This window comes from Triticum dicoccoides, chromosome 1A (assembly GCF_002162155.2).
Source record: "Triticum dicoccoides isolate Atlit2015 ecotype Zavitan chromosome 1A, WEW_v2.0, whole genome shotgun sequence".
Taxonomy (NCBI): Eukaryota; Viridiplantae; Streptophyta; class Magnoliopsida; order Poales; family Poaceae; genus Triticum; species Triticum dicoccoides.
The window spans coordinates 525,354,782-525,369,627 of record NC_041380.1 but is presented as its reverse complement, the minus strand read 5'-3'; the positions used below and the strand labels follow the sequence as shown (position 1 = coordinate 525,369,627).

Below are 14,846 nucleotides of genomic sequence, written 5' to 3'. Positions count from 1 at the left end.
GGGTTTGATCATGTTATGCTTGTGAGAGAGGTTATAGTCAACGGGTCTGAACCTTTCAGATCCGTGTGTGCTTTACAAATCTCTATGTTATCTCCTAGATGCAGCTACCACGTTCTATTTGGAGCTATTCCAAATAACTGTTCTACTTGGAGCTATTCTAAATTGTTGCTCCATTATACGTATCCGGTATCTCTACTCAGAGCTATCCGGATAGGTGTTAAGCTTGCATCGACGTAACCCTTTACGACGAACTCTTTTACCACCTCCATAATTGAGAAAATTCCTTAGTCCACTAGTTACTAAGGATAACTTTGACCGCTGTCCTGTGATCCATTCTTGGATCACTCTTGTACCCCTTAACTGACTCATGGTAAAGCACACTTCAGGTGCGGTACACAGCATAGCATACTGTAGAGCCTATGTCTTAAGCATAGGGGACGACCTTCGTTCCTTTCTCTCTATTCTGCCATGGTCGAGCTTTAAGTCTTAACTTCATACCTTACAACTCAGGCAAGAACTCCTTCTTTGACTGATCCATCTTGAACACCTTCAAGATCACGTCAAGGCATGTGCTCATTTGAAAGTACTATTAAGCGTTTTGATCTATCCTTCTAGATCTTGATGCTCAATGTTCAAGTAGCTTAATCCAGGTTTTCCATTGAAAACACTTTCCAAATAACCCTATATGCTTTCCAGAAATTCTACGTCATTTCTGATCATTAATATGTCAACAATATATACTCATCAGAAATTCTATAGTGCTCCCACTCACTTCTTTGGAAATACAAGTTTCTCATAAACTTTGTATACACCCAAAATCTTTGATCATCATCAAAGCATACATTCCAACTCCGAGATGCTCACTCCAGTCCTCAGAAGGATTGCTGGAGCTTTGCATACTTATTAGCATATTCCAGGATAGACAAAACCTTCCGGTTGTATCACATACAACCTTTCCTCAAAAATCGTCGAGGAAACAATGTTTTGACATCCTATCTGCAAGATTTCATAAATAATGCAGTAATATAATTCCAACAGACTCTTAGCATCGCTACGAGCGAGAAAGTCTCATCGTAGTCAACTCCTTGAACTTGTCGAAAAACATCTTAACGACAAGTCGAGCTTTCTCAATGGTGACACTTACCATCATTGTCTGTCTTCCTTTCAAAATCCATCTGCACTCAACAGCCTTACGACCATCGAGTTGTTCTGCCAAAGTCTACACTTTGTTTTCATACATGGATCCTATCTCGGATTTTATGGCTTCTAACCATTTGTCGGAATTTGGGCCCACCATCGCTTCTCCATAGCTCGTAGGTTCATTGTTGTCTAGCAACATGACCTTCAAGACAGGATCACGTACCACTCTGAAGTAGTACGCATCCTTGTCATCCCACGAGGTTTGGTAGTGACTTGATCTGAAGTTTCATGATCACTATCATAAGCTTCCACTTCAATTGGTGTAGGTGCCACAGGAACAAATTCCTGTGCCCTACCACACACTAGTTGAAGAGACGGTTCAATAACCTCATCAAGTCTCCACCATCCTCCCACTCAATTCTTTCGAGAGAAACTTTTCCTCGAGAAAGGACCCGATTCTAGAAACAATCCCTTATTGCTTTCGAATCTGAGACAGGAGGTATACCCAACTGTTTTGGGTGTCCTATGAAGATGCATTTATCCGCTTTGGGTTCGAGCTTATCAACCTGAAACCTTTTCACATAAGCGTCGCAGCCCCAAACTTTCAAGAAACGGCAACTTAGGTTTCTCCAAACCATAGTTCATACGGTGTCGTCTCAACGAAATTATGTGGTGCCCTATTTAAAGTGAATGTGGTTGTCTCTAATGCCTAACCCATGAACGATAGTGGTAACTCGATAAGAGACATCATGGTATGCACCATATCCAATAGGGTGCAACTATGACGTTTGGACACACCATCACACTATGGTGTTCCAGGCTGTATCAGTTGTGAAACAATTTCCACAATGTCTTAATTCTGTGCCAAACTCGTGATTCAGATATTCATCTCTATGATCATATCATAGATCTTTTATCCTCTTGTCACGACGATCTTTCAACTTCACCCTGAAATTACTTGAACCTTTCAATAATTCAGACTCATGATTCATCAAGTAAATGTACTCAACATCCACTCAAATTATCTGTGAAGTAAGAACATAACAATATCCACTACATGCCTCAGCACTCATTGGACTGTACACATCAAAATGTATTACTTCCAACAAGTTGCTATCTTGTTCCATCTTACTGAAAACGAGGCTTTTCAGTCATCTTGCCCATGTGGTATGATTTGCATGTCCCAAGTGATTCAAAATCAAGTGAGTCAAAACGGTCCATTTGCATGGAGTTTCTTCATGCATATACACCAATAGACATGGTTCGCATGTCTCAAACTTTTCAAAACGAGTGAGCCCAAAGATCCATCAATATGGAGCTTCTTCATGCGTTTTATACCGATATGACTTACGTGGCAGTGCCACAAGTAGGTGGTGCTATCATTACTATCTTTTGGCATGAACATGTGTATCACTACGATCGAGATTTAATAAACCATTCATTTTAGGTGTAAGACCATTGAAGGTATTATTCAAATAAACAGAGTAACCATTATTCTCCTTAAATGAATAACCGTATTGCGATAGACGTAATCCAATCATGTCTATGCTCAACGCAAACACCAAATAACAATTATTTAGGTTTAACACCAATCTCTTTGGTAGAGGGAGCGTGCGATGCTTGATCATATCAAGCTTGGAAAAACTTCCAACACATATCGTCAGCTCACCTTTAGCTAGTCTCCGTTTATTCCGTAGCCTTTTGTTTCGAGTTACTAACACTTAGCAACCGAACCGGTATCTAATACCCTGGTGCTACTAGGAGTACTAGCAAAGTACACATTAACACAATGTATATCCAATATACTTCTGTCGACCTTGCCAGCCTTCTTATCTACCAAGTATCTAGGGTAATTCTGCTCTAGTGGTTGTTCCCCTTATTACAGAAGCACTTAGTCTCGGGTTTGGGTTTTACCTTGGGTTTCTTCACTAGAGCAGCAGCTGATTTGCCGTTTCATGAAGTATCCCTTCTTGCCCTTGCCCTTCTTGAAACTAGTGGTTTCACCAACCATCAACAATTGATGCTCCTTCTTGATTTCTACTTTCGCGGTGTCAAACATCGCGAATACCTCAAGGATCATCATATCTATCCCTGATATGTTATAGTTCATCACGAAGCTCTAACAGCTTGGTGGCAATGACTTTGGAGAACCATCACTATCTTATCTGGAAGATCAACTCCCACTCGATTCAAATGATTGTTGTACTCAGACAATCTGAGCACAAGCTCAACAATTGAGCTTTTCTCCTTAGTTTGCAGGTTAAGAAAGTCATCGGAGGTCTTATACCTCTTGACATGGGCACGACCCTGAAATCCCAATTTCAGCCCTCAAAACATCTCATATGTTTCGCGATGTTTCAAAAACATCTTTGGTGCCTTAACTCTAAACCGTTTAACTGAACTATCACGTAGTTATCAAAACGTGTATGTCAGATGTTCTCAACAACCACAGACAACGTTCGAGGTTCAGCACACTGAGCGGTGCATTAAGGACATAAGCCTTCTATGAAGCAATGAGGACAATCCTCAGTTTACGGACCTAGTCCGCATAATTGCTACTATCAACTTTCAACTAATTTTTCTCTAGGAACATATCTAAACAGTAGAACTATAGCGTGAGCTACGACATAATTTGCAAAAACCTTTTGACTATGTTCAGGATAATTAAGTTCATCTTATGAACTCCCACTCAGATAGACATCCCTCTAGTCATCTAAGTGATTACATGATCCGAGTCAAACTAGGCCGTGTCCGATCATCACGTGAGACGGACTAGTCATCATCGGTGAACATCTTCATGTTGATCGTATCTTCTATACGACTCATGCTTAACCTATCGGTCTCCGTGTTCCGAGGCCATGTCTGTACATGCTAGGCTCGTCAAGTTAACCCTAAGTGTTTCGCGTGTGTTCCGAGGCCATGTCTGTACATGCTAGGCTCGTCAACACCCGTTGTATTTGAACGTCTGAATAAAACACCCGATCATCACGTGATGTTTTGAAACAGCGAACTGTCGCAACGGTGCACAGTTAGGGGAGAACACTTCTTGAAATTGTTGTAAGGGATCATCTTATTTACTACCGTCGTTCTAAGCAAATAAGATGTATAAACATGATAAACATCACATGCAATCAAATAGTGACATGATATGGCCATCATCACTTTGCTCCTTTTGATCTCCATCTTCGGGGCTCCATGATCATCATCGTCACCGGCATGACACCATGATCTCCATCATCATGATCTCCATCATCGTGTCTTCATGAAGGGTCCTCGCCAACTATTACTTCTACTACTATGGCTAACGGTTAGCAATAAAGTAAAGTAATTACATGACGTTTAAGTTGACACGCAGGTCACAAATAAATAAAGACAACTCCTATGGCTCCTGCCGGTTGTCATACTCATCGACATGCAAGTCGTGATTCCTATTACAAGAACATGATCAATCTCATACATCACATATATCATTCATCACATCCTTTTTGGCCATATCACATCACATAGCATACCCTGCAAAAACAAGTTAGACGTCCTCTAATTGTTGTTTGCATGTTTTACGTGGCTGCTATGGGTTTCTAGCAAGAACGTTTCTTACCTACGCATGAACCACAACGTGATATGCCAATTGCTATTTACCCTTCATAAGGACCCTTTTCATCGAATCCGATCCGACTAAAGTGGGAGAGGCAGACACCCGCCAGCCACCTTATGCAACTTGTGCATGTTTGTCGGTGGAACCGGTCTCACGTAAGCGTACGTGTAAGGTTGGTCCGGGCCGCTTCATCCCACGATGCCGCCGAATCAAGATAAGACTAGTAACGGCAAGCATATTGAACAATATCGACGCCCACAACTACTTTGTGTTCTACTCGTGCAAAGAATCTACGCAATAGACCTAGCTCATGATGCCACTGTTGGGGAACGTAGCAGAAATTCAAAATTTTCCTACGTGTCACCAAGATCTATCTATGGAGAGACCAGCAACGAGTAGAATGAGAGTGCATCTACATACCCTTGTAGATCGCTAAGCGGAAGCGTTCAAGTGAACGGGGTTGATGGAGTCGTACTCGCCGTGATTCAAATCACCGATGATCTAGTGCCGAACGGACAGCACCTCCGCGTTCAACACACGTACAGCTCGACGATGTCTCCCACGCCTTGATCCAGCAAGGAGAGAGGGAGAGGTTGAGGAAGACTCCATCCAGCAGCAGCACAATGGCGTGGTGGTGATGGAGGAGCGTGGCAATCCTGCAGGGCTTCGCCAAGCACCTACGGGAGAGGAGGAGGTGTCACGGGAGGGAGGGAGGCGCCAAGGGCTCAGGTATGGATGCCCTTCCTCCCCTCCACTATATATAGGGGCAGGGGAGAGGGGGGAGGCGCAGCCTTGCCCCTTCCTCCAAGGAAGGGGTGCGGCTAAGGAGGGGGGAGGAGTCCATCCTCCCCAAGGCACCTCGGAGGTGCCTTCCCCCTTTAGGACTCTCCCCTTTTTCCTATATCTTGGCGCATGGGCCTCTAGGGGCTGGTGCCCTTGGCCCATGTAGGCCAAGGCGCACCCCCTACAGCCCATGTGGCCCCCCGGAGCAGGTGGCCCCACCCGGTGGCCCCCCGGGACCCTTCCGGTGGTCCCGGTACAATACCGATGACCCCGAAACTTGTCCCGATGGCCGAAACAGGACTTCCTATATATAAATCTTTACCTCCGGACCATTCCGGAACTCCTCGTGACGTTCGGGATCTCATCCGGGACTCCGAACAACATTCGGTAACCACATACTAGCTTCCTTTATAACCCTAGCGTCATCGAACCTTAAGTGTGTAGACCCTACGGGTTCGGGAGACATGTAGTCATGACCGAGATGTTCTCCGGTCAATAACCAACAGCGGGATCTGGATACCCATGTTGGCTCCCACATGTTCCACGATGATCTCATCGGATGAACCACGATGTCAAGGACTCAATCGATCCCGTATACAATTCCCTTTGTCTAGCGGTATGGTACTTGCCCGAGATTCGATCGTCGGTATACCGATACCTTGTTCAATCTCGTTACCGGCAAGTCTCTTTACTCGTTCCGTAACACATCATCCCGTGATCAACCCCTTGGTCACATTGTGCACATTATGATGATGTCCTACCGAGTGGGCCCAGAGATACCTCTCCGTTTACACGGAGTGACAAAATCCCAATCTCGATTCGTGCCAACCCAATAGACACTTTCAGAGATACCCGTAGTGTACCTTTATAGCCACCCAGTTACGTTGTGACGTTTTGGCACACCCAAAGCACTCCTACGGTATCCGGGAGTTGCACAATCTCATGGTCTAAGGAAATGATACTTGACATTAGAAAAACTTTAGCATACGAACTACATGATCTTGTGCTAGGCTTAGGATTGGGTCTTGTCCATCACATCATTCTCCTAATGATGTGATCCCGTTATCAACGACATCCAATGTCCATGGTCAGGAAACTGTAACCATCTATTGATTAACGAGCTAGTCAACTAGAGGCTTACTAGGGACATGGTGTTGTCTATGTATCCACACATGTATCTGAGTTTCCTATCAATACAATTCTAGCATGGATAATAAACGATTATCATGAACAAGGAAATATAATAATAATCAATTTATTATTGCCTCTAGGGCATATTTCCAACAATTATTTGATTGATAATACGTCTTACAATGGATGCCGTGTGCGATGCACGATTGCAAGTATGATCTAGTGGGAGAGGAACTACGGTGGTGATGGCGGCTATGGAGATGGAAATGGCAGTGGCTCGGTTGATGGAGATGGTTGAACATGACTATGTTCTGGCTTTGCTCGCAGACTGTTAATATTTCGGCCTCGACCCTTTCATAAAAGTTGTTCAGGTGGATGAGAGGCCTCGGTTTCTACATGTTGTTTTATTGGTCGTTGAATTTCTTTGTATCAATTGACCCAAATTTAATGGGTTGCCAAATATTGGTTGTTTATTGATTTGTACCGATTGATCCAAACTTAATTTGTTGCCAAATATACCAAAGATTTATCAGGTTACTACTACCAAAGATTGATCAAAATTTATTTGTACCCATTGACCAGAATTTAATGGGTTGCCAAAGATACCGTATTGCTAAAGAAGAGATTGGTTATCGTACATGAATTACTTGGTTACCAAAGATAGAAGAGTGGGTCTTTTCCCTTTTCCCGCAAAAGAAAAGAAATAAAGAAAAGAAAAGGGTTCTTTCCTCTCACAAAATCAAAAGGGGGCAAAAAAAAGGAGGAGTAGTGACCAACTAATCGAGGGGGTCGATGATCACGCAGATGGTATGGCGGATCGCCGGAGCAAATATGGAGCCAACCGCTTGCCACTTGCGGCCTCCACATCATTTCTGTGACTCATCATGCATATGAGCCTCCCCCTCCCTCTCTCCCTCCCGCGTATCAGAAAAACGACGAAGATCAGGCTAGAATACGACCCCGAGAGCACCAGAAACCCCCCATCATTCGCGCATCGTACGGGGTTTTGGTATTCTCCCTTTCACTCGCTCGCAATCGTACCTACGTGCGTGCGTACGTACGGGACACCGGATGTACCACTACTCGGGGGCGAAAAGACGAGGCTGCCCTCGACGCCCCCCGGTGTCCTATAAATCTGCGCCGCCCGCTCGCGCTTCTGCCCACACCCACACCACACAGACACAAGCACCCTTCACTTATCAGACGGACGCCGGTGATAAGAGCCACGAGCGAGCTAGCGAGCTAGCCTCCGTCCGCGTCGCACGCACTACACGACACCGCCGCGGTAGAGGAGGCTGTGCTTGCCGGTGCGGTGCAGTGCCATGCCGGAAGCGCCGATGGCGGCGGGGGCGGGGGCGGGGGACGGAGTCTCCTGGGAGGAGGCGCACCGCCAGGTGCTCGACCTCATCGAGCGCGTGACCCGGTGCGCCGGGGAGATACAGCGCCAGGTGCTGGTGGAGATCCTGGCGCAGAACGCGCCGGCCGAGTACCTGCGCCGCATCGGCGTCCCGGGCGCCGCCCCCGGCGCCGACGACGCGTTCCGCCGCCTCGCGCCGCTCACCACCTACGAGGACATCCTCCCCGACGTCATCCGCATCGCCAACGGCGACTCCTCGCCCATCCTCTCCGGCAAGCCCATCCGCGAGTTCCTCACTAGGTACGCACGCACGCACGCACGCATCGATCCATCCGTCCATCCATCACACCCTAGCCTGCTACGTATTACGTACGTACATGTGTCCGTTTTGGCATGGTTGAACGCCGATCTAATGGACGAACGAACCTACCTGCAGCTCCGGCACGTCGGGAGGGGAGCGGAAGCTGATGCCCACCATCGAGGAGGAGATGGACCGCCGGTCCATGCTCTACAGCCTGCTCATGCCGGTCATGAGCCAGGCCATGCCGGGGCTGGACAAGGGCAAGGCCATGTACCTCTACTTCGTCAAGGCCGAGTCGCGCACGCCGGGCGGGCTGCCGGCGAGGCCCGTCCTCACCAGCTTCTACCGGAGCCGCCATTTCCTGGAGCGCCCCCACGACCCCTACACCGTCCACACCAGCCCCGACGAGGCCATCCTGTGCGTCGACGCGTACCAGAGCATGTACGCGCAGCTGCTCTGCGGCCTCGTCCACCGCGCGGACGTGCTCCGCGTCGGCGCGGTCTTCGCGTCCGGGTTCCTCCGCGCGATCCACTTCCTCGAGAAGCACTGGGAGCGTCTGTGCCGGGACATCCGCACCGGCGAGCTGGACGCGGAGATCACCGACTGTGCCGTGCGCGCCGCCGTCGGCCGGGTTCTCCGCCCGGACCCGGCCCTCGCCGACGCGATCGAGGACGCGTGCAAGAGGTCGTCGTGGAAGGGCGTGATCCGGAGGGTGTGGCCCAACACCAAGTACATAGACGTCATCGTCACGGGCGCCATGGCCCAATACATCCCTACCCTCGACTACTACGGCGGCGGCCTGCCTCTGGCGTGCACTATGTACGCCTCCAGTGAGTGCTACTTCGGCCTAAATCTGAACCCGATCTGCAGTCCAGCCGACGTCGCCTACACGCTGATCCCGACAATGTGCTACTTCGAGTTCCTCCCCGTCCAATCCGGCAGCAGCGCCGCCGCCGGCGAGCCGGACCACCGGGACCTCGTCAACCTCGTCGACGTGAAGCTCGGCAAGGAGTACGAGCTAGTCGTCACCACCTACTCCGGCCTGTACCGCTACCGCGTGGGCGACGTCCTCCGGGTGGCGGGGTTCAAGAACGCGGCGCCCATGTTCAACTTCCTCCGGCGGAAGAACGTGGCGCTGAGCGTCGACGCCGACAAGACGGACGAGGCGGAGCTCCACGCCGCCGTGAGCAGCGCCGTGCAGCACCTGGAGCCGTTCGGCGCGTCGCTCGTGGAGTACACGAGCTACGCCGACGCGAGCACCATCCCGGGCCACTACGTGCTCTTCTGGGAGCTCCGCGCGGGCGGCGGGTCCACGACCCCGGTGCCGGCGTTCGTGTTCGAGGACTGCTGCCTCGCCGTGGAGGAGTCGCTCAACAGCGTGTACCGGCAATGCCGCGCCGCCGACCGCTCCGTGGGGCCCCTCGAGATCCGCGTCGTCTCCGAGGGTACGTTCGACAAGCTGATGGACCTGGCGCTGAGCCGCGGCGCGTCGATCAACCAGTACAAGGCGCCGCGGTGCGTGCGGCCGGGCCCGGTGGTGGAGCTGCTCGACGGCAGGGTGGAGGGGAGGTACTTCAGCCCCAAGTGCCCCAAGTGGAGCCCCGGGAGCGCGCAGTGGACCGGCGGCCATGGCAAGACGCTGAGCACCAGTTAGTTCATGGGGTACATCGATCGGAGTTGGTTAAGGTAATTAAAATCGGTGGAGCGGCTAGTTAATTAAGATAAGAGAGGGAGAAAGGACGTGGTGGCCGAGTCTTGATCGGAGACTGATGGACGGTGAGTGATCAGGAGCTGAGCCACACTACTAGCAGTACCATATAAGTCTCCAATGTTTGTTTAATTAGCTAGCTAGCTAATCATGGAGTGTCAGCTTAGCTAGGACGTATCTATGGTTTTTGTTTCTTTCTCTTTATGCCTTTTGTAATAAAGTAGTTGTAGCGGCTGTTGTTTTTTTGTTTCTTTGTCATTTTTGGGTAATGTAGTAGACGCTCGATTTGTAAATGTAAGTCGTCGGTCGTTAGTCTTTATGATTATGGACGCACAGAACATGTCATGTGCTACCCATTTTATGCTCCTGCCAAGTTTAATTTTTGCTTTCGGGATTGCTAAATCTCAGTCCACTTTTTTCGATAAAGGGCGTCTTTATTAACTCAAAACGTAGCATCAAGAAGATACAAATCATGATGAGTAATACATGGCCTCTGCATAGTTAGAATGTACACAGTCAACCTTAGAGTTAACAAAGGAAGGAGAAAGGAGCCGGCACGACCACCATGTTCCCAATCTGGAGAGCTTGCTCATCTAACCGGGGCTAGTGCTGCTCCCAAGGCGACTCTTCCGTGTGAGGGTGTGGCAAGACGAGGCAATGGCGATGCAGCAGATGCCGTGGTTGTGGCCCGCGCGCCTAAGAGAATGTAATGGTGACGATGCAACAGATGCCACGGCCATCGCGCCCAAGCTGGCTTGTGCGCTGCTGGGCACTGTTGGTCGTGCTTGGCTGACTAGCTCTCCCTTCGTTAACGCATCATCAGCTAGACAATGGTCGCCGAAAGGGCTTGGACCTACACATTCAACAGTTTTTTTTCGTGATCTTCATCACCGGTGGTGATGCAAGCGGCGAACGTGTCCTCCACCCTGGTGTAATCTTTTGTGACGTGCGATGACGATGGTAGTGGCGGTATGTTGTCATGTTGTCTAATAAGATCGGTCATCTACCTCCACTTGTGAGGATGGTGCAGGTATGCCCAATCATCCCAAACTCGGGATTTGGATGGTGCATGTGACCTTCCTCCCTCATCAAAGTATGCGCCGTGTTGTGGAAGCGGCTCTTGTCACGGCTTGACTGCCTGCTCATGCGGGCATGGTCATCTCTTGGGTGGCATATCAGGTCGACCATGCGTGTATGCAGCTGCAAGGATCTGCAAGGATCGTGGAAAGTGGAGGAGATAACGTATAATGACTTTGATCGGGTGGTGCTTCTTGAGTACCCGGTCTCGAGCTCTGGGGTGAACATCCTAAGTCTGACATTGGTTGGTATCTGGCAATGGCAATGCTTTTGCATTGTTAGACTCGTTACCCTGTTGAAGGTGTTGCTTGAAGTTTGCTTTGCTTTGATCTTCAGGGTGAAAACTCACGATCTGGCCTTTTTGAGGGCGTTGCTATTGAACAATCCTCTCGTAGTCGCTATGTTATCGAAAGATTATTGGTGTCGACGGTCGTTGTTGTATATCGTCCATCGCCGTTTGGATCGCTTCTGTTTTCTTCTTTCATCTTGGCATAGCTTCGGTCTTATATGACTCTGCTCTTTGCCAATGTGATCCTTGAGTGCGTGTGTAGTGTCGGCTTTGTGCATCTTACTTATGCATAAGCCGGGTGTGTGCTGATGTGCTTGTATCACTCGATGCTACATTATGAGTTCATAAATAACGCTCTTTACTGAAAAATGTTTAGCTTTTTGCTTGGTATGGATGTGTTGGGTTAATACTCCAATGATTCAATCGCCTTGATAAGACATTTAAGTCAAATAAAAAACTCTTCACAGAAAATGTGCTTATAACGATATTTACCGTGATATTTTTAGCGCATCGAACCAACTCTATTGAAATGAACTGGGAATTCATTTTCTTGTAGCCTCCGCGTTTCTACGTCATGAATGCACACAACCGCCAATATTACCCCCTCAAGATTACATAAATGAGAAGCAAAAAACACTCCCTGGTTAAATAGAAGAGTGGAGGAAAAACACATGAACACAAAATTTCCATATAGTACACTATCAATACACTTGGTTCAAAACTTCAAAGAGTTTGACTTCATAAATCTAATACATGGAGCAAAAAGAAACAAAGGGAGTATATTGAAGTTGATTAAGCTAATTAAATTCGGTGGAGCAGCTAGTTAATTAAGGGACGGAGAAAGGGCGTTGTGGCCAAGTCTTGGTTGGAGACCGATGACTATGAGTGATGAGCAGCTGAGCCACATTAGTATATTATTAATCATCAATGTTTGTTTAATTAGCTCATTTTTGTCGAGAACCAGTTTAATTAGCTAGCTAATCATGGATTGTCAGTTCAGATGGACATATCTATGTGCTTTTGTTTCTTTTTCTTTATCTTTATGCTTTTGTAATGACGTAGCAGCAGCAACAATAACGCTTGTTCTTTGTTTATTTGTCATTTTTGGGTAATGTAGTGGATGCTCTGTATGTAAGGTCATGGATTTTATGTTGCCTTCACTTTTAATTTCTGCTAGGCTATGACGTGTTGGGGCTTGGTAAACCCAAAGAACAAGTTTGTATTCATTAAGATTTAATCACCTAACCCGCAAAAAATAAAGATTCAATCACCCAAATGCTATGTTTGACAGTCTGAATTAAGAAAATATTCACCAAGAATGTCATTGTAATGATTTGCATTTTCCGTGCATATAACTAACTTTTTATTGGACGCCCCCCTACAAGTCTCACGAAGGGCTTCACTTTGCTTGTAATCCTCTACGCCTTGTCGATTTGGACTCACCGGAATGCATGCGTATTCGTTGGTCGGCGGGCGTCGATTTCTCACAGCATCCATGCTATGCAGGAAGACTTGCTATCCTAGGGGTCGAGCAATCCCCTACTCTATTCTGCTCACGTTAGTAGCCGCGCCATCTCATGTGTGCACATGGTGGTCTAATGTTTTCCTTGTTCTGCTACTTCTACCTATAAATGCAAATATATGCAAGCTCTCGTGAAAAAATGGTTCTATTTGAATGAATTGAGTGTTCATTCCCTTGTAGCCTCTCCTTCTGTGTGACAGCATAATGAAAGCACACGACCACTAATGTTTCTCCCTCAAGATTACAATAGTGAGAAGCAAAAACACTTGTTGGGACCTCTCTGCTTCAACGGAAGAGTGGAGGAAGAATACATGAGTATATTTTTTTTAGAGAAAAGGTGTCGGCCGAGCCCGAGAAAAGGCTCGAACCTAATCCGGCTTTGAATTAACAAAGCCATCAACCGACCAGGATTACAAGAAAGCATACAACATGATAGAAACAGAAACGGCAAAGATATAGAGAGCTGTAGCAGCTTACGACCTATATGTGATACAGGCAAATAAGAGATAGTAATAGGAGCCTAGCCAAGATCACCAAGGTCAGACGCCATGAGCAAAGCCACACCAGCAGCAGGGTGAGGGCAGGAAGAAACCAGCATCGATAACCAACATCTACTCGCCTACTCCCGCAGAACATGCCAAGGTCGACAAGCCACTCGCTTCTACCTCCGAAGAAGACAGCAATCCTCTCGCCCTGGCTCGAAGGGCGCCGAACCGTCGGAAGGTAAAGTGCTCACCCTAGAGCCGAATGGGCAATGCCGCCTGGCAGCTCGGGCATGAGGGAGCAGAACAGCTCCTCTGCTGGGATCCCACGACCTCACCACCACCTGGGCAACCACCCAACCAGACGCAAGCTGAAGAGCGCCTACACAAGATGAAGACCGCACGGAGAAGACGGGAAACAAGGAACAGCTCGCCGCCACACTGCCCTCACCAAGCAGAAAAGCACCATCCACACCTCCATGAACCCCAGACGACGCCTCCAAGAAGGGAACAACGTCGACACGTCGCCGCCGCCCACAAGGGGATCTAGGACTTTCGCCCCATGCAGGAGCGTGGAAGAAGGAAGCAGACGGGGATCTCGACGAGGCCTTCAAGAAGGGGACCGACTCCAAGAAAATGGAGACGGCCTCGCCGTAGCCACCAAAGGCCAAGGGTTTCCCCCGGTCCCACACTCCACTCCCAACCAACCGAACCCGAGAGCACGAGCCGACGCGACAAAGCCGCCATGGCCGGATCAGGCCGGTGGGTGCATCTGCGAGCGGAGGGAGCCGATCTTCACCAGACAAAGCACGCCCGCCACAACCTCATCGCCCGCACGACCGAGGTTGCGGTACAGCCTCGCGGCCGCCGCTCGCCGTAGAGCCGGTGCCGCCCTCACAGCCCGGGGCCGCCGCCCCGGCATCCACCCACCACGAGCATCTCCACCAACACAGGGAGCAGCCCCGGCACCACGCCAGAACGGCGGACCAGACCACCACCACATCCACCGGGAAGGGGGCCTGCGGCGCTCAAACACCCCAGATCCAGCCGGAGGGCAACCCCAAGAACCGGAGCAGGGGCAGCACGCCCAGGCCGAGCGGAGGGGCCACAACCCCTAGTCGACCCCCCGCCGGTCAAGAGAATGACCACAGGCCGCCACCAGTATGGATCTGGAAGGGAGGCCACCATGGCGGCCAGACGGGCGGCTGAATCGCAAGCCACCCCGAAGCCGACCGGGACGACAGCCGCCATGGCCGACGCCGCAGAGGCCAGATCCGGGGCCGAGCACCGCGCCAGGAGAGGATGCCGGAGAGGAAGGGTCGCCGTCGGGAGGAGAGATGGGGCGCAGATCCGGGTAGGGGTGCACGCAGGGACGCCCCGCCGCCGACAGCAACCGCACGGGCGAAGCCCGGGACGGCCGTCGACGACGGCGGAGGGAAGAGGAGGCGGGCGGGGATGCCT

General features: G+C 49.4%; 1 protein-coding gene across 1 annotated transcript; it reads left to right on the top strand.

Annotated features, from left to right (window-relative positions):
- The first annotated feature begins 7,824 nt into the window (after window positions 1-7,824).
- On the top strand, window positions 7,825-10,404 carry LOC119285776 (probable indole-3-acetic acid-amido synthetase GH3.4). Its single transcript, XM_037565105.1, has 2 exons — window positions 7,825-8,306; window positions 8,443-10,404. The coding sequence occupies exons 1-2, from the start codon at window positions 7,972-7,974 to the stop codon at window positions 9,959-9,961; spliced, it is 1,854 nt and encodes a 617-aa protein (XP_037421002.1). The 5' UTR covers window positions 7,825-7,971; the 3' UTR covers window positions 9,962-10,404.
- Window positions 10,405-14,846: the final 4,442 nt, after the last annotated feature.

Coding starts and splice junctions, on each gene's coding strand:
- LOC119285776 (XM_037565105.1), top strand. CDS start 7,972: ATGCCGGAAGCGCCGATGGCGGCGGGGGCGGGGGCGGGGGACGGAGTC. Junction 8,307..8,442: donor ATCCGCGAGTTCCTCACTAG/GTACGCACGCAC, acceptor ACCTACCTGCAG/CTCCGGCACGTCGGGAGGGG.